The sequence below is a fragment of the Tachypleus tridentatus genome, chromosome 7 (assembly GCF_004210375.1).
Source record: "Tachypleus tridentatus isolate NWPU-2018 chromosome 7, ASM421037v1, whole genome shotgun sequence".
Classification (NCBI taxonomy): domain Eukaryota; kingdom Metazoa; phylum Arthropoda; class Merostomata; order Xiphosura; family Limulidae; genus Tachypleus; species Tachypleus tridentatus.
Genome location: NC_134831.1, coordinates 141,091,958 through 141,115,882, shown reverse-complemented (window position 1 = coordinate 141,115,882; position 23,925 = coordinate 141,091,958). Strand labels below are relative to the sequence as shown.

Below are 23,925 nucleotides of genomic sequence, written 5' to 3'. Positions count from 1 at the left end.
TAATTATATTTCTTCTTGTTCCTATATGTTACTGATGATGGAATCTTTGTTACTCTGAAATATATACTTAATAAACATAGTAAGTGTTATGTTCATATTTTTTTGTAATACAGCATGACTGTATTTTTTAGAAACAAACATTCATGCTTAGCATGAATTAAGTATTGTAATTTACTACCTGAATTTTAAATAACAAAACAATTTGCTAGTAGTTGTAAAGATGCTACTTACTTTTCCAATCTCCATTTATGCAAGTTATAAAGTGACTGATGGCCAAAAAGAAAGCATGGGTTGATATCACAGCTATGTAGAACTAGAAGGAATACAATAACATCTATGTATGTGTGTGTATCAGATATATATATCTGATACATGCACACACACACATTTTATATATAATTTATTCAATTTCAAGTACAATGGAATTATATCAACAACAAGCAAAAATTACAAAACTTTGTTACAAAATATTTTAAATCTTTGTTTAAACAAATATTGACTCAATCTTATAAGAAAACAAAAACTGAATATTTGAAACTATTTTTTAATCTCCATCTAATTATTTTTTTATTATTTGAATTGACTGTAACTTGCAAGTTGATGTATTATGTTTTATTACATTATTCCATCTTATTTTCCAAACAATTTTGGCTTGACTTAACAACTAAAAAAATTTTTATAGACAAAAAATTCCACCTCTTAAGTAAGACTTAAATCTGCTGATATATATTCACAATGAATTTCAATTTTGTGTGTAGTACGATGGTTTAATATTTTGTTAAATTTTAATGGATTTGTGACACTCAGATTTGTTTTCTGCTACTGGTATATTTTAATATTCAATTATCCTTTCATTCAAAACACACTGTCACTAAAATGTAATGTCACTTTGTTATTAATTATCCTAACTCATTTAAAATACTGTTAATATTTTACAATAACTAAATGCTTCCCATCATTCATAGGCTAAGAATATTTATTTCATGTGCGTACAACAAAATTAAATGTTCCTAGCTACATTATTACTTTTCAAAGCAGACTGAAATAAGTTACGTAAATATATTGCTTATTATAAGTTAGCTTTAGTACTCTATTAATTGAAAGCTAGAATATCAAAATAACACCAAAACAGAAATGCACTTTAGTACATTGTTTAAACTTTGAAGTATATTTTAATGCCTACTAATATGCTCTGAAGCTAATATTTTATAAAAACAACAAATATATTTTAAGTTGTGCTACACCATGTCCACCAGCAAATTAACCTTATTATAATAAAACAACTTTATTAATGTATTATAAATATGTTACCATTTTAATTCCTTTGGCACCAGAATATTATGGTTATATCAGAATTTATAACTCAAAATTTAGTTTATATCTCTATTTCCGCTCAAAAAATTAAAAACGTTGCCCCTATGTATGCCTATAAAGAGTCATTTATGCAGTATTTATATTCACTATTAATCTCCATGTCTTTACACCTCTATTTGCATTTCTGTTTTTCCTAGTGATGCAATCCTATAACATACATTTGCTGGAAGAAATTGTAGTTACTTCAAATTTTACTTTCAGAGAAAAAAAAAAGTAAGATTCTAATACCATATCACCAGTATAACTCAAAAGTTATAATTTTCCCTATATTGAAATACATTTCCAATAGGTACTTACATCCTCTCACATAAATAGCTATGCTTATTCATTGCTGTCCTCTATATGCAAAAAACAAATATTATGCATGTCTCAGGCTTTTTATCTCCCATCCATTGGAATTGACTGATTTCAATGGGTCTCTCACGTAAATCATCATGCATCAACTCTCCACCAATAGGTGTGCGACATTCTACCCAATGTGGAAGTAATAAGGGAGATGCTTTCACTTGAAAAATCCTTAAGGTTCATTAGATCATCTCTAAAAGGAGATAGATAATAGAAAAATACCACAGAAGGGAAGTAAGACTAAACCAAATACATGAAAATTTGGCATGGGTTAAACACGCAGGTGAAATTAATCCCAAATGTAGTTGAGAAACAGACAGTGAGCCTGATGATAAACTAATGCAAACTTATCTACAACCCATGGAGAATGAGGCATGTTGGCACCTTCAACCAGTTGTGAAGCAAATTGCTCAGCAAAAACCCTAATATCTGAAGAGGGTAAGAAAACTAAATATGTAGAAAAAGGACTATCATAAAACAAAGAAGGTTGGGGCTCATAAGGAATTGGGGAAATGGATAAGGCATTACACACCTGAAAAATCATGTCTAAAAGTGCTGTATTAGGCCTAACTAATTTCACAGGTGGGACATAAGAAGACATGACAAAATCCAGTGATGGAAAAAGGCTATCAAAATCTTCATTAGCTTGAATAGGTTTGGCATGCTCAAGAAAAAGTGGGGCAAATTCAAGAAAAGGAGGTTTACCTGTACAATGATCAATCACACAGCAGATAAATCCAACAGCAAGTATCCCCCACCTTTAAAACAGTGCTAGTCGGACATATGATATTTAAAGTGGTAACATGAACCTCAAAATTTATTGCATAACTATATATCAAACAAAACAGTTTGATGTAGAAAAAATGCAAGTGTAAGAAAAAATAAAGACTGAGAAACAAAGTTAAAGTAAAATAATTCTTCAATTTAAATTTTGAAAAAATTAATGAAGAAATCCCACTTCAGAAATTAAATGATTAAAATCACAAATGTTAAATAACATGAAGAGCATCAAAAGAAAAAATTTCTGAACACAAGTATTGCCAAATGAGAGGTGACAGTTCGGCAGAATTGAACAGGGGGAATCACATGCATCATGAAAATATATCTCATTCTTACTGATGGAGGGTTGACATGCATGACACACATATTGGAATCAATCAATTCCAATGGAGGGGAGTTAAAAGGCTTATAGCATAAGTATTGTTTTGCCTATAGAGGGAAGCATTGATTGAAAATAGCTATTTAAATGAGTGGAAGTAACCTACTAAATTATAAAATAACATTCCGTTTTTCTTTTGACTAAAAGCTTAGAAAGTATTTGAAAAAGATACAAAAATTAGCAACATTCTTATATTACTTGTAAAATTTTAAAAATAATGATGTAATAATATTATATTTCTTACCACCTACATGCAAGTACTAAAATTATAATTTTTTTTCCTTCATAAACAGTTTGGAAAATGTAGGTCTTGAGGAAGATGTTTTCGTATGAAATCCAGGTATTTGGTATAACATCATATAGTCATAAACAACCAAACAAGAATACATTAAACAATTGTATTAACATAAAGGAAACTAAAATATTTTTAAGTTCTAGAATTTGTGTGCAATTCTGATAAGGTTACAAACCTGTAAACAAATATGCAATAAAACTTACTGTAAAAAGCACAAAATATTTTTGATTATTTTCTCCAACACAGTTATTGACCCAAGGACAGTGATGATCCATCTTACGAATACAACGTTGACAAACACTACAGTGATGAGCTCTTTCTGGCTTAATGCAGCAGCATTTTGGACATTTATAAACAACTTGTCCTTCTCGCAAACCTAACTGTTGGATAGCCTCTTTAGTTGCATTACCTTGGGGTACTGCACCCTAAATATGACAGAATATATAATGCACATGAAAAACTATTTCAATGAATTTTGATTTACTTTATATGTTTACATCTTGTAGGATGCAATGAAGAAGTGAGTTTCATTAATGGTTTCAATAAATACACATCCATACACTTATTTTTTTCAAGAATTACATGTCTTTGTCTTATACCATTCCACCCTAACAATGCATGTTTTTTTCTCAGTTATACTGAAAAAAAGTGCTATGCTTCAATCTATGGTATGAACATATGACATTACTTTATGGCTGACCACAATTTAAGAATACTTCTAATTTTCATCTCATCCTCAATTATTTGCTTAAGAAAGACGATGATCCATCTTTAAACTATAAAACTAAGTGCAACCAGTTTATAAGTTTAATATTCATATAATGATTAGAAAAGTGACCAATTAAATTTGTTGTTTTGTTCAAATAGGTTATTTTCTAAGTTAATTTACATTTCAAAAGCCTATGCTATGTAAACTCACCATTTTCAGATACATTTCATGTAAATTTCCAGTAGTGAACAACTTATTTGTTTTAGGTACGAGGGCTACCAGTGTTTACTGTCCTTAATTTTCAACCAATAAACTAAAGGGAAGGCACCTAGTCAACAGCAGGATTTGAGCATCATTCTCATTCTCACATAGCTGGGTAATGAATTCCATTAGCCGATTTAATTAATTGCCTATGAGCAAATCAGGGTATAAACTAAATTCATTTCTTAAAGAATCAGATATAAAAGAAATCAAATAGCATTTCGCTTCTATTACAAAAGTAAATTAAATTATGTAACACTAATCCTAACTCTGTAACAGCTCTTTCCTCTTCAGGAAAAATAAATTAATAATTTCAATCATTCATCCCTGATACAAAAAGTACAAGATCAAATCTTTTTTAAAAATTCAATAAATATTTCATATTATTTTACCCTTTCCTCATGGTACTAATCCAATTTAATTTTAATAAATCCTTCAATACAAACTATCAAATAATAAAATACTTTTAAATTACTCGTCAATAAGATTATTCACATCAAAGTAACTAGATCTGCACCAATTCTTTCTCAGTGTAAATAGGCTGCTGCCTACTATCTCCACTCTGCCCTCCTAGATACACACTTTCCAATACATCTACTATGTTATGATTTATCTCTCCAAATAGCGAGAACAATGAGTAATGCCACATAAAATAATCAGCTAGTTAAAATTATAATTAAATCAATTAAAGTTGCAGAAATAATCAAGTAATCCAACTAAGTATTTCTGATAATTACTGTTTTCAATCATTCCAAGTATCCAAATCTTATGTGAAAATTGATTAGTTCAATGTAATATATAAACGAGTCTGATAATTGATGTGTGAATTTCACTAATCATCTAACTTTGCAAACATACAATGAACCCATGTCTTGAAAGTTCAAAAAGATTTTTTCTGTCACAACAAGATGTGAACCACAGATCCTCAGATTAACAATCTGACACCTTTGCCACTAGGTCACACCAAGTGAACTTGTGAAAAAAAGAAATAAACTGTGTGCAAAACTACCGACTTCCAGATAAGTGCTTCCATATAAAAAACAAAAGGCAAAGTGCTCCATATACAAGCATACAGATTTTCTTTGGGTTAAGACATTATGTGATCCATAATATATACTGCTGTAAGATATATTTTTAATTATTTATTTTACTGTTAGCTAGATGGTGCACAATCCTAAGATAGGCATAGTACACTTAGTTTCATGTTAATATAAATTTTTCTTGTAAATTCAAGAATTACAAAAAACAAAATAGTTGTTTCAAGAGGTGAGTGATTTGAAATGTAATTTGTTTTTGAATTTCACACAAAGCTACATGAGAGCTGTCTGTGCTAGCTGTCCCTAATTTAGTAGTGTAAGACTAAAGGGAAGGCAGCTAGTTATCACCACCCACTACCAACTCTTGGGCTACTATTTTTATCAACAGATAGTGGGATTAACCTTCAGATTATAATGCCCCCAAGGCTGAAATGGCAAGCATGTTTGGTGTGAGGAGGATTTGAACCCTCAACCCTCTGATTATGAGTTGAATGCCTTAATCACTGGGCCATGCAGGGCCTTGAAAAGTTGTCAAACTGAGTTAAGAAAATATTGAAGCAAATCAGACTGTTATTTGTTACTTTGTGCAAGCAAGTTTATTTTATATTTGCACTAGTGTTTGAACAGTATTTGTAATGCACACCTACAACAATTTAAGACATGTGCAACTGCTCAAACTTGTAGAAATGTCAAAAGATGAAATACAGAAATCTATTTTCATCATGAGGACTGAAAATTAAATTACTTTCACAAGATAATTTAAAAGAACCTGCCAATGAAAGAACAACAATACAACATTACTCTCCCAGTGTAGTTATAATAATAAACAGCAGGCATTGCTATTATACAATCATCATATTCATGATGCTATAATCTAATTTCTACTGAAGAAAGTCTAAATTACCATCAACAGACAATAGTAATTACTTTACACCACATCATGTACATGACAGTAAATATTTGTACACTTTATTTCTAATATTTTAATTTATAGAATGGATAATAATATTTGAAAATTATTTTGAACTGTACCTTACAATCCTACTCCATTGGTTTCTCAATTGAACACTGACAGTAAACTAGCAGCTAAATTTTAAATATGGATCCAGTAAAATAACTGGTGTAGTTCAAATAGATTTTCCTATTCCATACTTTATAATAAAGGATGTTTCAAGTGAGCATTCTTGACATATGTATAGAGGTGTGTGGCTGGTTAATTACTAATTTATTTTCCAAATGTTTTACTGTATCACTGATGTTATTTCCTATCTTGATTATCTCTTTTTTTTGTACTCTTCAATTTTATCATTACAACTTTTATGTATATCTTCAATAACTTCATCAGTTGTCTTCAATCAAATTTATTTATTTTAATTCTTATTTAAATATTACATCTTATTCTTTTTTAACCTTCCTGTAATTTTCTTCAATTTTTTATAATTTTCTTCTTTATATTCTTTTAATTGTTCCTAGTAAATTCACCATTTTACTTCTTACCATGGTTATCATCTTGAAATTTGAAGAGCAGCCAAAGTTCTATTTTATTTTTATAAAAAAAACAAAACAACACTTGACACCAATGTTGGGATTTATTCTATTGTTAGAATGGTTGTTATGGATTATTTGGTAAAACTAATCCCAAATCCAGTTCACAATACAATAATAAATTATTTTTTCAATAATGTTTTCTATAGACTACATTCACTTGAAAAAAAAGACGTAGATCTAAGTTCACAAAGGATGTTTCAACAGATGTTTAAGATTAATGTTATGCCACACTCACAACTACAATTACGAGAATTTCCTCACTAACTAATTGAGTAGCTGGATAAACATAACTATCATTAGTAACACAGAAATGAACTACTGTTTTACTTTACTTATATTAATATCATACTCACCTTCTACTCACTACACTAATTTTCCAGATCATATGCATTCTCTAGCAAATATATAAATTAAAGCATTGTAAATAAACTTTAAAACAACATGCTTTGTAAATTGTGCTTGTATATAGTTCTCATTCCAGTAACTTCAGATTATTTAAAAAATTGTTTCAACAAGATCCTTTAGGATGACTTTGAACTGTTCAACAAAAAATCACTATCTCAGAATGACTGGTATGAGTATTAACTTTTAATGATAAGCAGAGAACAATGTTTCAACCTTCCTAGGTCATCTTCAGGTTAACCCAGATGAGTAACCAGAGAACAATGTTTCAACCTTCCTAGGTCATCTTCAGATTAACCTAGATGAGTAACCAGAGAACAATGTTTCAACTTTCCTAGATCATCTTCAGATTAACCGAGATGAGTAACCAGAGAACAATGTTTCAACCTTCCTAGGTCATCTTCAGGTTAACCTAGATGAGTAACAATATAAAAATATGGTAGTCAAGGTAACTGGACAAAGCCCAGACAGACTGAAGTAGATCATAATGTCCCATCTGTATCAAGAATGAAGCAAATGTTCTGAAGTAAAAATATTAATGTCACAAGAGAGTGTACCACAAACTGAGCTGTTCACTGATGCAAATGTTAAGAAAGGGAGTTAAAACAGGTGTGCATGAAATGAAGTGTTGTGATAATTTCTCTTGGTGCAAAGATTAACTTGTGAATTAAAGCAGGCATTATTTTTACTTCTTCATTGGACTGCCATACCTATCTATCCCAGTTAATTAACATGACTGCTAATAAATTACAGTATATTAATTATTGGATAACTTAAATAAAACACTGTTAAAATTGAAGTGTTCATAAAATGATTTGTGAAAGTAAGTGTCATCACTTATTTCTATAATTATAAGGTCTTATTTATTAGAACATTCACAAATATGGATAGAAAGTAATTTTAATGTTGCATTCAGCAGTTCTCAAAATGTGAGGCACACACCCCAGGTAAACAGGAGTAACTAAGGTAGAGTCAATGGTGCAATAATGAAAAATTAAGCACTTTAATAAATTCTTTATTCATGAAAGCAATGAATTAGTAGAACACATAGTATTTTAATCGGTATTCATGTATCGGTTCTCCTAACTCTTTCATTCACTTGCAAAAACAAGAGGGTGGACACACAAGAAACTATGTTTCTTAAAGAGGTACATAAACCTGTTTGGTTTAGTTTATAGTACTATAAAAAAAACACACATGCACATACAGGTTGAGGAATATATATACATACATACACATATATACACACACACATACACAGGTCATAAAGCAAAACAATATGTGACTGATTTGAAGTGCCAAAGCATCAAAAATGAGTAAAACTTAGTGTAAGTAGAAGGTATATTATTCATAAGCTAAAATAGTTCCAAGGTTTTAATGGTTAACATTTTCCTTTTGTGCATGTAGCTGAAAAAAATTATTTTTCTCTCGCTTTCAAAATAATGTAAGGTTCATTTTATCTCTTGATGTTAATATACTTTTATTATTGTATTCTGTGCTAGAAGGTTTTATTATTGTATTTCTATAACAAAGCCATACTTACAAAAGTGGTTTTATTGTATCTGTTTTATTTATTCTGAATTTTGTAAACAATTGAAGTTGTTATACATTTATCATGCAAGTGTTATGGTGTGTATTGTTGTTTGGACTTAGATCATGAGTTGGTGTTTCAACTTGTTTTAAAATTAAAATTAGAGAGATCCAGGACAGCAAACTGCTAGGTACAAATTTGTATTAAAATAGCTATTCTAATTACTGGGTTACATTTTAGTTCTTTTCATGTTAGCAGTTTTCTTTGATCAGAAGTCTATGAAAATATATACTTATACATAAAATTTGTCTATGGCTATTGATAGTTATCTACAAGTTCTAGATAAGTATGATGTATACAACCTTGAACCACACTCTTGCCCTTTGGGACATCCTTTCATGTTTAGTGACTTAATTAAGCCTAGAATTTTCTAGTTTCACATTTGGCCTGTTTGCTGGATAATTTGTTAAATGGGTCAAAGCAGGTTAGCTGAAATGCTAATTTGTTTCCTTTTTTTTCTGTTAATGAAAACAGCCTGTCAACAAAACTACTGCTTGTTCAGTATTTGCCTAGTATCAAACATATATTTGCATTGCATTCACTTCATAAAGTAGCAGTTTCTTATTTCTCAGTAACCAGGAAAGACAACAAAACAATCTTGCCCTGAGAAAATATTTTTTAATATTGCCCTTCACTCTTGAAACGTATTCATCGTGCTTAACTCAGTGTTTATTAAACATTTCATGATAGTTTCTTTCATCTGCTGTTAATTCAAATTTAATTATAAATTTACTACAGAAATCTTGTCAAAACCTTCCATTATACTGGTTGCAATGACTTGTATTTGTGATCTTACATGTACCTTAGAATACTACAGCTACCAAAAGTCACCATTACCCTATTCTTTTTAAATCTTTTGCACCACTTACACGGAAAAAATTAAGTGTTCAAAAATATCTAATTACCACCAACATTTTCAACAAATATGAGTTACATTATTAAATTCTGTCAATTGTTTAGATTGTTATTGAGAATTTAATAAGACAAAACACAAACTGGATCTTCAGCAAACTACAAAATTATACAACTAAAACTACATATACTTGGAATGTACAAGTTTTAATATTCAAAATGTTCAGATTATTACAGTTTATTATACTGTAAAAATTCATATTCAACCATGTCTAGTACTGTATGAATACATGGGTATATTCTTAAAAGACTACTAGATACTGACACAAAATTTATATGAACCACAATCTGTTTTTTCTTAACAGGTTTGGATTACACCTAAAAATAACAGTACGTTCCACTTAAATACACCATACTTACTGGATCCGTTAGCATTGCTTTCAGATGAGAAAATACAGCCAGAAATGCAAGTATTTCAAAAACCACCAAGTTCACAGCACTGTAGTATGGGTAAGCTCCACTGATAGGCAACATGATTACAATCAAAATCACATATTCTGCATACAATACTAACAACCAAGTCATTACTGCACAGATGATGCCACAAATGTCTCGTACAAACCAAAACCTTCTCCCACAACATCTGTTATTCTTCTCCAAAATTGACATTTCAGCTATGGGCAATGTCGGGTGAGACAACTGTCTCGAAGAGCTGCGTGCATGCCTTCTACTAAATTGAATTAAAAATAATAATAATTACAAAATAAATAAAAATTCCCTTATAACAATCTAATATAAAAAGTAATTGCTGGTGTCTACTGAAGCAAACAGAAGCAATTTGGTATTAAGAAATTGTTTTTCTACTTAAATGTTTCAATTAGGTCTCAAGTGTTCTTGCTATTGAATAAAACAACAAAAAACCAACAATAGTTACATTTGACCAATGTATCATATTGCTTTATGAAGGACAGGTTAAAGAGCTCTATTTGGACATAATAATATACATAATGAGCATTGGCATAAGACCATAAGAAAGGGCAATACAGCATAAGTCCAGTTGCACAAGAATATGACTTTCTTATGTAGCTCAAGGTTTTTCAGTAGTTATATTTTCAAGAACTGTATAAATCATACTCATAAGAAAAGACTTTTTTTCAACATTTTCCAGTTGAAAAATGGACACTTAAGAAAACCTGGTCCTTCAGCTCATAAGTTGAATTACAATACAGGATATTCTAGGAGTCACCAAGGCTATAAATTTAAGCTTTTAATTTGTAAATCTCTAGAATTTTTCTATTCACATCTTTTTCTCCCATCATCTGAGAATTTCAGATACAACCCTTGGTCCAATTGAAATGAATGTCATTTCCAGTATTAAAAAAAAGTTTTAACTATGGTTCCTTCAAATTTCTTTAATCCTTTGGATGCTTTAATCCAATTTATCTGTCATGACATTTATATATATGTTTGATTCTACCATAGGATTTACTCCACAGTGTCCCAAAAAACTTTCCTCATAATGCAACAATCAGAATGCTCACACATTCTTACTCCACAGTGTCCCAAAAAACTTTCCTCATAATGCAACAATCAGAATGCTCACACATTCTTGAATTTTCCACTTCATTACTGCCCTTGCATACATCAGTGAGTAAAAATCCTAAGAGTGGATTTTTATATTGAAAAAGCACTAAAAACGTCAAATTCTAAATTTCATTTTTAGTGGCTAATTTACACTTTTTGAGAACTCATCTAAACTTTAATTACACACTCAAAGAATTAAAAATAGCAATAATAACCTTGTATTTTTTGCAGTTATTATAAACGTAAAACCTTGAAGTAATGCTTATTATTCACAACATGACTTTAATTATATATTGTTTTTTGTTTTTTTTATAAACCTCAGAATCCTCCATATTAGAAATGAACTTATTTCATAAACTAGGCATTTATTATTTATTAGAAGTTAAATTCCCTAGTAATTCCTCTAAGACAACTTTTCCAGCTGGCATATAATGATTTGATATGAATATATTACTGTTTTAGTTAGCTTCAACAAACAAAGCCATCACAAGCTTTATTTCATTTAGAAAAGAAAATCTTTTATTGTTTGAAGGTCAACTTTTTTTAAACTCAGTGATGCAACTCTTATGAACTCTAGAACTGGTTTTTGGTAAATACAGCAAAGAAATTTATGTCATGATAAGTTATCTGCTCCTGTACATAGACAATTTTTAACCAAAATGATCTCAGTTCTAAGAACAAGATCTAACAAACAACTATCAACTTTACAAACAGAATCTTTCACATGATGACTGAAATTTTTCAGCTTCATGTAACATGTTTTCTAATTGCCTTTCAACTTGACTTCTCCGTCATTGGAATAGTTTTCCACTTTTAATTGCCATTACTATGGCTAACTGCAGTTTTCTTTTTTCTGTTAGCTACGTATGAATTCTAGATTTGAAATGTTCTTTATAATTCAGTAAAATGTTTCTTGTTTTCCATATCTTTTGGTGTGTTTTCACTAATGATCTGAAGTAAAACATACTAAATATCTTTTATTTGTCTTCGGTTTGACTTAACATGTTAAACTAAGTAAATTTCATTTTACATGTTATTGACAGCTAACTTTTATTTTGTGTGTTTTCCTTGTTTTTGTGATCTTTTACATAATAAAAATTTTCAGTTTCATACAATAAACACAAACTACTTCTCAATCAATGTCCTTCAAATAGTCTCCTGCAATAATATTTACATTTGTAGCATTTTTGCCTATCCACCTGCAAATGTCAATGTCAAATGATCTATTAAAATGCCAATAAGTTTTCTTGTTCTCTCAGAAAATTCAACAACTATATTACACATTATTTTACCAACACTGATATTACAACTTCTTAACTTTCAGCTCATATCTAACAAAATTTCCTTTCAACTCTCTTATTTACAGTTAAAAAAAAATGTATTTTAATATTTCTTTGTATTTTGTTAACTTTTTAGAACTGATATCACTCATATCAATACACTGATATGTATTCTGTAAAGCCAGAATACTCTGCAGAATCTCCCTAAAGTATCTACACCTTTTACATCCTAACCTTAATTTCTAACAAACAAATCCTAGTTCTAGTCTCCCTTTGTATCACAAATATTTCATTACACCTAACTACATACAAATATAACTATATAACAACCTCCAGGTACAGATACATTTTCTAGTTTCACAATTAAAATGGGTAATTTAAAACTCCTTTGAACCATATAATATTTATAAGCATACAAGAAAAAAGTTTGTAAATCTACTGTTTTCTATGAGTAATATCAATATATTACATTGTTTTACATTTTAATACAAGCAAGAACTGGATCTCTAAAGGCAGAAATGAGTAAGTCAAACAAACTGATGATTCGGTGGTATACTACAAAAGACTGTTAGAAATATGGCAAACTTAACAGTGGATTAGTGTTATATATGGTGTACCTCAGGATTATATGCTAGATCCTTTACTAGTTCTCACTTTCATTATTAACAATAGTAATAGAGCAACCAGTAAATTTGTTAAATTTGTAATTGACTAAAGATGCTTTACTTTTTCAAACAGGTGTGGACTATCTGGTGAGCTGAACTACTATCTGGTATATGGCTCATGCCTCTGAACCTTAATAACAGCAAGGTATGCATGCATACTGGTTATCACTAAGTTAATAATCTTCATAATTTTGAATTAAAACTAGGGAAAAACAGAGTAAAATATCCGAGCACAACTGTAACAATAGATTTTAGTCTTTAAGAAAATATAAGATATTAAAAAGAGAAACAGGACAGCAGGTAGAAAAGAAAGGAATATTGAGTATACAATGATGGACACCATCAGTTCACTCCATACAGTGCTATTTAGACATCATTTCATTCCTGGTCAACTTATTTAAGAAATTATTTGATCTGTTAGAAAGGATTCAAATAAGAACTAGCATGATGATCTTAATTTGAAGGGGCTAGAAATAGATTGGAAACTCTTGACATTTCTTTGCCTGAAAGAACACATCAGAGGTATCCACATGTCCAAGGTGTTTCCATAAATTCTGCAAGCAGTAAGAATACTAAAACTACAATACAAATTTACATTAGTTATGGAAAACACTTGACACAAATCCATTTAAGGCAGTGTTATTGTTATTTTCGGGTGTTTGGCCTATTAAACAGTTTTCCTTAAAGTATGGTAGGAACTGATAACACTGATTGAGATTAAGAGACTGGATGAATATTCTAAAAGGGCAACATTTGATATAAGAAATGAGAGTTTAAATTTATAGTTTGTAATCTTATAATAGAAAATGGGATAGCCTAGACAAACCACACGACTTTTTGTTACCTATTAGAAATATCTTCTGTTATAGCACATGGAGAACTAGTAATCATTTGGTCCTTCAAGGCATTTCTTTCAAACCCCCACTTTTACCCTCAATTCCTGGCAATTCTCATATATTTCTATTTCACATTTTGATTTTTCTCTTAGGATAAGAAAATCATACATTTTTAACCATAATAATGCCTTCAGGAGACATTAAAATCAAATAACGGTAAAAACTCAATAACATGAAAATGACTGAGCACACACTGCCACGTAAAATGCAAATCTACCTCAAATATATTAAAATGTATGCAAGGAAAAATTAAAATTTAAAAATTGTTGATGAGATAGTTAATTTAATACAAATCTTCAAATGAAATATAAGTCAAAAACTTTTAACATTCGTGCTCAGTGTAAGACTTAGGAAGAGTGTCAATGGGTTGGCAAAGTGCTTCAAACTATTTAAAACTTTACAAAAGAACAACAGAAAGTAACATACAATTTTGAAGGTGGCACTACAGGACAAGCTAGTGAAAATCTTCTACTGTCTACTTAATATTTGTACATTGAATATTAAAATTCTAACTATTCATCAAAAGTTCAAAACGAATGAGACAACATAAAACATCTCAAAACAATGTAATACTGGAACTTCAAAATCTCTATGTTGTTACATGTTGAAATCAAATTAAAAATTTCCACTCTACTTCTGAAAGTATCAACCCATTTGAATTTGTACTAGTGGTAGAAGTACCGCTAATAATCTAATATGACAATACTAATACCAGTAATAGTAATACTCAACTGGATTCGTCTTCATAGGAAATCGAAAGTAAACATTTACATATATTTTACACCAGATGAAATTTTCATCATATAATGTTCAATTTCAAAGTTATTTTATCATACAAATTTTAGACGTACTTTAGAATTAGTAACAGTACTTACCAATCTAGCCTGTCAAGTTTCACAGCCATTTTTCTGAATTGTAAATCTTTCCAAAAACATTGCAACAACGCAAGAATAACAAACGATAAAGCAGCCTTTCACGTTAGCTAAATTAAGTCTGACCTTTGTACTTTTATTTCATCTTGTTAACTCAAAACTCTTCGTCAAACTATCACTAGCATAAAACTATACGATTATTATAACTTTTCAAATATACACGAAGATGCTTGAGTTATACAGTACTTCCGACTAACGTTAGTCTGCGGTGCGAAAAGCTATGAAACTAAAAACCTGTTATTTATTTAGCCTGTTCTGTTTTGTAGCTATAACATAAGTTTAATCAATAAAAGGTGTTTCTTTATTCCACCCTCCTAGTCCAAAAAAGTTATTCTTCTAGTATTAGGGTACCTAATCATAATTTCTGAATACAAACATAATTTTGTAAACCTCCTTCGTACGCCTGAGACAGCAACAACCAACTCTTATCTTTTAACTCTAGCGGACAATCTCGCTATCTATAAATATAAAAAGCGAAATCATACTGCAAGAGTTGATTGACGGTAAGGTTTAATAAAAAATAAAATATTGACTGTTTTTGTTGTTGTTTTATTCACGCTTCATTCCAAAACGGTTGTCACTCATAACCACTAAAACTATTTATGCATAATTATTATGTGGTTGAAAGGCTGTTATACATGGACCAGTAAAAAATAAAGTGATGCTAAATAAATGTCAGTATTGTTTTTTTTAATTATGTTTTAGAGCAGCTACTTACTTTGGGCTATTTGTTGTAATCATTACGAGAAATCGAACTACGAATTTAATGTTGTAAGTTCATAAAGTTAACGCAATTCACATGGGGAAAATGTTGTTGTGATGCAATGTGGCACGTATTATGAATATAAAATATTATGTTTAGCCGGCTAAAGTGTTATACACTCTAAGATTAATATTTACTTTTTAACTTGTTTTACTACCACATTACTACTACGGTAGCAAAAATTACAAATTTACATACACAAGTTTTACGAAGTACCAGCAATCAATAATTAAGTAATGCTTAGATATGGCTTATCAGTAAATATCTATATTTTGTTGTTGTTGTTGTTATTGAAAGTGGATAATACGTATTACCTCTGGTACCAAAGGCAGACAATGAATGCTTTGTCTATATTTCAGGAAAATGGAGAAACCCAAGTCTCCAACTAAGGTAAATGCAATGAACAGCTTGTATCAAAACGTTCGATTGTTATCACAGGTCTTTCAGGGCTAGGTTCGTCTTAATATGCGCCTGTCAAAGAGCAAATGCAAGAGATAGAGTTTCTGGTTGATACAGGAATAACCAAAACACTGGTAAATCTTGTGGCTTACTCCAAGGAAAAGCACGACCCAAATTTATTGACACGAACTTTGATCTGACGAATGGGAGAAGAGTTAAATGTAAATAGGGTGTTAACGATTTTGCCCTGTCTAGAAAGTTTCTCTTACAGAACGAAAGTAGTTGTTATCAACTTTAGCTCGGGCATTTACATTCTCGAAATGGACGTATTTTGGAGCTTATTGGTGAGCTTTTGTTTAACGGGTAAATTCACATTTTGTGGTAGAGTTATTTAATGTCAAATAGAAACAGTGGAATACATGATTGTACACCCTTGTGCAAATTAATTGAAACAAATGGTCATTTTATTATATTTTCAGCATGGCGGCCGGTGTAGGCTCGCCGGACCGGCTTATTTCCTTTAATAGTTATTTTTTCACACAGACGGCGTCATTAGCTGCGTTTTGCAGTACAGTCGATCTATTTTTGGGATATATGACGACATTTTGAGGAATATTACGTCATTCGAGATTGCATTAGAAGGGCAAGGAGACCAGTCGAAAAACAACTTCTTACCAACTCAATGAAGAAAAAACGGTATTAATGGGGTCTGAAATACAAGAACTGGACGCAAAAACAATGGAGGAAGGTGTTATTCAGTGACGAGACTCATTTCTTCGTACAGGATCAAAGAAGTCTGCATGTTTGCAGATCTCCAGGTGAGAAACTTCGAGAATTTCACATCAGTCAGTTCGTAAAACATCCCTTGAAGAAGATGTTTTGGGGCTTTTTCAGCTACTATGGCGTCGGAGGCTTACACATCGTAGAAGGTATGATGCGAGGACCACAGTACATCGAAATTTTGCAGAGAAGAGTCGTTCCAGAATTGAAAAAGAGATTTCCAAATGGATCTAGCATTTTTCAGCAAGATCTGGCTCCGTGCCACACATCGAAACTTGTGAAGAATGTTATGACTACAACGCGAATAAAGGTGCTGGACTGGCCTGGAAACTCTCCAGACTTAAATCCTATTGAAAACCTTTGGGCGATTTGTAAAGAAAGACTTCGGGGAAAAGACTGTACTACGAAAGATAAGCTAATTGAGGCCACAATTGAGGTGTGGTACCGCGATCCAAAAATTAGTAAAGATTGCAGTCAACTCGTGGACTCGATACCAAAGCGGATTAATGATCTTCTGAAAAATAAAGGCGGTCATATCATGTATTAATTTGTGAGTAATTTTTGGATTCTCAGAAATAAACCGAAAAAATCGTAATTTTCCTTCTTGTTTCAATTAATTTGCACAAGGATGTAAGTAAGAGAAGAAGTAACAATATCTTTAATGTATACAAGTGATGTTCGATGGGTTTATTGCAGACAGTATTTATTAAATCAATGCACTTATAGGACCCACAATTAAAGTAAGTTTACTATTTTCCAGATAACAAGTAGCATTAGATCAGATAGTTAGCTATTCAAGGGGAGATAAAGCGCTAGTATTGTTCTGTTATTATGAATGATAAGTTATCTAGCCAGAAGCTGGTGTGTTCGTTGGTACGGTAAGCAAATTAGAAGTATGATGCTAGCAATAATGCTAGGGTTGTGTCAACCATGTTGCGTCTGAAAAAAATATAGATACTAACACACCTGAGACAGCTATTTGGAGATTATCAGACAATTTAAACTCTATGCAGTGATACCAATTCAGTGAATTGTTGTTGAATATGTCATCATTAAACTATAGAATTATCCAGCCTTTGAAGATTGCTTAGGCATCTCCAGTGGCACTTTTCAGAAGAAAGATAGGTGCATACAAGTATTGAACTTATTTCAAATTAGTGAACAGAATAACTCAGATTGATGCCTTTTCATAACCGTGAACAGATGAACGTCTGAATATATTGAAAGAAGTTCATTTGTTCAGTATTTTAGACTTGACATCAAGATACTGGTAAATCAAACTGGATAAAGAGAACAGACCTAAGATAACGTTTAGCACGAGAACTGGCTCGTACAAATTTCGTGTCATACCACTCAACTTACTGAAAAACAAATGGAGCTTACACGGAAAAACTTGCAACTGTAGATCGAGAATGACGGATACAAGAACCTATGGCATTTGTCTAACTAGTTACAAATGTAAATATGTGTGCTGTTACATTATAATGTTATTAATAACTATGCAGTTATGCTCATCATGTTTTAAGCTAGTGTTCCCAACACTGGAGGGAGCACAAAGGTATTACTCATATTTATACTATTGTTCGAGGCTGTTCTTATTCAAGTCAAAGCATTCAGTGGTGATGTTAACACTGTGAATATTGCACCTAGAGAAAATTTCAGACTAAACAAAATAACCTTTAACAAAGAATTGTTGGCTCTTCTCTACAGAAAATAGCTTTGCATATCATTGATCCACTTCGGGTAAGAAAACGTCATGGTCGTCGACTTTTTTACAAAATGGACTGTGGTTTATCCATCGATTAATATGTCCTCATGGTCTATGGTTAAGTGCTGGCAGATCGCTGGATAACCGGATTGGAAGAACACGAAGAGATTCATATGGATAGCATTCTCTGAGCTGTTTAATATGTTGGGTGTGATGAAGATGCGTTCTTCAATTTATCCCTCCCCCTTGTCTGATGATTTAGTGGAGAGGATGATAACTGTCAAGTATGTGCTTGCTAGTTTTGTCAGCCTTTACTGGACTAATTGTTGTAAACATTTATCTTTTTTTCTAAAAATATTCTAATATTAGGCCGAGAAGTCTTAGTCCCTGTAGATCTCAATGTAGCAGACATCATACAGAGTTCACATGAACATATGCAGAATTTAAAGTCTGTGATAGTAAATATATAAACTTTATGCATTAAAAGGCAATAAAAACAACCATACAACAGAAAAATGTTACAGTGAGACAGTAAAAGGAATGAATAACCCAAGTGAAGACTTGAAGTTTCTTTGGTATATGACAGCAGCATGGAAGCAAGTGTATAATATATAAAAGTTGAGGGTTGTAATTAAACCCTTTAGTACACATCACATCAGTCACTTGCATTTGTATTTGAAACGTCTTGATCAAGAGTCAAAAGATGAGAGAATCAAGTCAGATGAAGATGACGTCACTGTTTCATTCCACTTTGACTCATGTGGAATGTCATCACCACCCACGGCCAACTCTTGGGCTACTCTTTTACCAACGAATAGTGGTATTGACAGGTCACATTATAGCGCCCCCACGGCTGAAAAGGCGAGCATGTTTGGTGCAAAAAGGAATCGAACTCGCGACCCACAGATTACGAGTCGAACGCTTTAACCCATCTGGCCATGCCGGGGCTTGTCGAATAATGATTGTTTGTTTGTATTTCGCGCAAAGCTTCATAACAAGGGTTATCTGCGCTAGACATCCTTAACTTAGTAGTGCAAATATAGAGTTTGTTTGTATTTCGCGCAAAGCTTCATAACAAGGGTTATCTGCGCTAGACATCCTTAACTTAGTAGTGCAAATATAGAGAGAAAGGGAAGGTAGCTAGTCATCACCACGCCCACCGCCAACTCGTAGGCTACTCGTTTACCAACGAATAGTGGGATGCGAATAATGAAGAAAGAATCGTCCTAATGACAACAATATATAGTATATATCATTTTCGTGATAAAAATATTAAAGTGATTGAGAATAAACGACTCAAGCAAGAACTTCATGTTATTATTACTGTGTAACTGAAATAAAGAAAAGGGAAAGTAGATATGGTACTGGAGTATCTGAAGTCAGGATGCGCACTGCTGCTAATGTGTTTAAAAACATTCAACGTGTCTTGTTCTGGAGTATTCATTTAAGTGTTAGGACACTTGATCGAGTGTTTAAAGAATTTATTTTGTTGCTTAGCGTCTGAGCTGTTTACACTGCAGGGATTGAACAGTAAATTTTAAACGTAAAGAGCCCTCAAGCAGAAGTAATAGAAAACCTATTCGTAAGGATTTTAGACCATTCGGTTTAATTACGTTTCAACTTCTTAGATATATTATTTATCTCTTAGAATTCCTAAGATTGAGTTAATTTACTTGACAGTTTTTTGTTCTACTCTTACCATATGTTTATATGTTTTTACTTTATGTTTGTTTGTTTTTTACTAAAATTTTGAAATTAATTTGAGATTGAATGAGAATTTCAGAAACTAGCACTCATTCACTAATATCGATGTTCGTAAAAAAACCAATATGTAGTATCATAAGTGTTAATTAGAATAAAAACTGATCGAATAAATCTGCTTAAAAAATGGCTACGTGTCATGGAGTAACGAAACTCATAAATAAATCAAGCAGGTATTAATATAAATATTTTTTAAAATAACTCCTATTCGTAGTATATCATCATGATTTTTCCCCAGTAGCCAAAACAAAATTGTGAAACTGAGGCTTAAAGTGCTTTCACATAAGTTAACATGGTGTGAATAAAGACTGGTTGTGGTAATTTTTTTAAATGTTTAAAAATATCTGAATACTCTCCTAACAAATAAAAGCCTCTCATAAATACACTAAGACTGAAATAGCATGTGTGGTTCACAGGAATAACTTCTGCAACAGTTATTTCATACATATTACCCTTGTTAAAAGTTTCTTCTTCGTGTTATTTTTATTTTCAATTACATTGTGGGACTGTCTATCAGTTCCGTAACGCCCCTAAAACTGAAGTTACGAAGTATGTTATCAATATGTTACAACTTTCAAGTTAGACAGTGCGTGGCATACTAACAACAGGCCACGCCTCGGTCAATCTATCATGAGGATGCCCCTTTCGAAACGTATGTGATGTTACATATAAAGATTTCCTTCAGCTTTTGCCTGATTCATATAATTCATGATTTGTTCACCATAGTTCATTTATTTGTTTTTGGATTTCGTGCAAAGATACTTGAGGGCTGTCTGTACTAGTCGTCCCCAATTTAGAAGTATAAGACTAGAAGAAAGGCAGCTAGTCATCACCACCCACCACCTCTTGGATTACTCTTTTACCAACGAATAGGGGAATTAATCGTCACATTATAAACGAGCATGTTTAGTGCGACGGAGACGCGAACCTTCGACCGTCAGCTTACGAGTCGCATGCCTTAACCCACCTGGCCATCCCAGGCTTTCATTATAGTATTTTTTATATCAATAATAGTTATTTGTTTCTAAAGCTAATTAATATTAGAATCTTTGAATGAAATGTATGCTTAAGGAAAGTTTATCAAGTTCGTGCTTGCTTTTAAACTTATTTTAAAGTGTAATCTCGGGACATTTCTCTAGATACATTTTTGTGCGGTAATAATGTATTTGTTTTTATTTTCTTTAAGAAGAGTTGTCGTCGTATTTGTTAACTAAATTGTATATAACATTACGAGTTTTCACAAGCCAGTGAAGAATTATGTGATTTTTAATGATAAAGTTATTTAAATTATTTTTACACATTTTGTTACAAATTCAGCCCTGTGGCTGCTGATATAACAAATTGAACTTTGGGTAAAGTGTCTTGAAAATGTGGCGCGTTATTTTATCTGTTTGTTTGTTATTAAGTACAAAGCTTAAGTTTTTATCTTCCAAAGTTTGTTGTCATTGGGAAATATTTACCAAACTATACATTATAAACTATGTCCATCACTGTTCACAGCAAGTGATTGAAATATCCCCTGGTGGGATAGCTGCAAGTCTTCTTATTTCTTCTTCTTCTTCGTGTGTCAAATCAGCGGCAGACGTCGACGACCATGGCATGCCAGACTTCTCTGTTGTCAATCCTCCTTATTAACTCGATGTTGCTCATTGAGTTCTTGGTGACATAGTTATTGAGGCTGTCTATATATTTAGTTCTTTGACACCCTCTGCTTTTCCTCCCTTCTATTTTTCCACATAGCATCTGTTTCTCTATCCCATTCTTCCTACAGATGTGTCCTAGAAATTCCATTTGTCTCTTTCCTATAATTTTCATGAGGGACCTTTTGTATCCTGCCAGTTCCATGACTTCCACATTTGTTTTTCTTTCAGTCCATGATATTTTTAACATCCTTCTAAGGAACCACATTTCAGCAGCTTCTAATCTCTCTTCTTATTTACAACGTTAAAAAAAAAAAATCAAGGGTTCGATTTACCTCCATGGACACATTAAATAGCCCGATATGGCTTTATTTTTTAAAGAAAAACAAACACGCATGATGTAAATAATATAAATGTTGGAAATTATATTTTGTTAAACCTTTATTGAAAAGTGTTGATTAAACATTTTTTTTTTTGTTAATCTTAGGGATTCACAGATGTATTTGCTCTAAGACGTGATGTATAAAAGTATAATCAAACCTTGTTTGACTGCAATCGACCATCAACTAAGATGGTCAAATTTATCCGAAATGTACAGCATAAACTCAAACTTCTCATTTTGTACATTCAAATAATTTCACCATACGCCTTACTTCATTATCTCGGGGGCCAGATAGCCCCAAGATTCAGCTACAATGATTTGCTTTGGCTCATTTGTGTAGGAATTATGTAATCTTATAGTTATCGCACAAGAAAAATTAAAACTCTCGTATTTTTCCAGCCGTAGACACACTTAAACTTGACATTACAAATGTGTTTTCAAGAGTGGCCAACAGATTCATTGCAGGTCGGAGATATTTCTTTTATGAAATAATACAGCTTACGCTTGCATTTCTTGCGACCTAAAAGTCTTATTACTGTCGATCGCGACATTATACAGTGTTGTTTTCTACAGAACATCTTATAATTACAAAACGAGCTTCAAAGAATATTCTGTGCGTTAATCAATGAATATCACGAGATATGGTGGTATTGGTAAGAATCTAAATTGATTTTATTGCATTACGTACAATGAGCGTGGTAGCCTTCAGGTTCTATCACAACGTTATATTGGCTATGATTGTCACGTGATTGGTTACTTGCATATTCAAAATCATACTTTAATTGAAATCTTGCTTATATAATACTAGAATTTTTTTTTTTCAAGAAATATGCAACCTCTAACTTTGCGAAATTTTATTCTGTGTGCATGTAGATTTGCAAAAGAGGTCACGATTTTCCCGTTTTGCCTGTCAAGGAGAACTTTATTTTCCTCCAATCTCAGGGTGCAGATATACTGTCATGAATACGTCACACGCGGATCTAATGCACTGGTGCCACGCGTAATCGCCTAATATTCTTAATATAACATACTCAACTCTTATTTGATAAAATAGTGAACTTTGATAGTCGCTTTTAAAATACACTCAGCCCCAAAGTGCGGAACGTAATTTATTTTGGCCGAGTTACGAGACAAATATTGAATCAGAAGGTCTATAATTCATGAGGTTAACCCTTAGATGCACACTCGACACACTTGAAAATAACCTTAGCACTGAAAATAATTACATTACAAAATGATAACATTTATCTGGCCTGGCATAACCAGGTGGTTAAGGCGCTCGACTCGTAATTTGAGGGTCACGGGCTCGACTCTTCACCACACCAAACATATTCGCCCTTTCAGCCGTGGGGCACTATAATGTGATGGTCAATCCCACTATTCGTTGGTAAAAGAGTAGCCCAAGAATCAGCAATGGGTGGTAATGACTAGCTGCCTTCCCTCTGATCTTACATTACTAAATAAAGGACGGCTAACGCAGATAGCCCTCTTATAGCTTTGCGCGAAAATTCTAAAACAAACATTTTATATTGGTTTTAACCCCTTTCCCTGTTCATTTTTGA

The 23,925-nt window shown here is 31.9% G+C and overlaps 1 protein-coding gene across 4 annotated transcripts in view; it reads right to left on the bottom strand.

Annotated features, from left to right (window-relative positions):
• Window positions 1-15,388, bottom strand: part of LOC143256755 (palmitoyltransferase ZDHHC3-like) — a 43,622-nt gene extending 28,234 nt beyond the window's left edge. For 2 of the 4 annotated variants that reach the window (XR_013031466.1, XM_076514406.1), the window contains exons 1-4: window positions 14,874-15,387; window positions 9,994-10,303; window positions 3,377-3,598; window positions 232-313 (exon numbers count right to left, since the gene is read on the bottom strand). Coding sequence is in view for 3 of the 4 variants with exons in the window: in XM_076514406.1 (XP_076370521.1) it covers window positions 232-313; window positions 3,377-3,598; window positions 9,994-10,303; window positions 14,874-14,902 (643 nt within the window). In the remaining variant the exon portion in view is untranslated. Of the gene's footprint in view, window positions 1-231; window positions 314-3,376; window positions 3,599-9,993; window positions 10,304-14,873 lie in introns of all 4 variants that reach the window. The other 2 variants (XM_076514403.1, XM_076514405.1) reach the window with 2 other exon arrangements.
• Window positions 15,389-23,925: the final 8,537 nt, after the last annotated feature.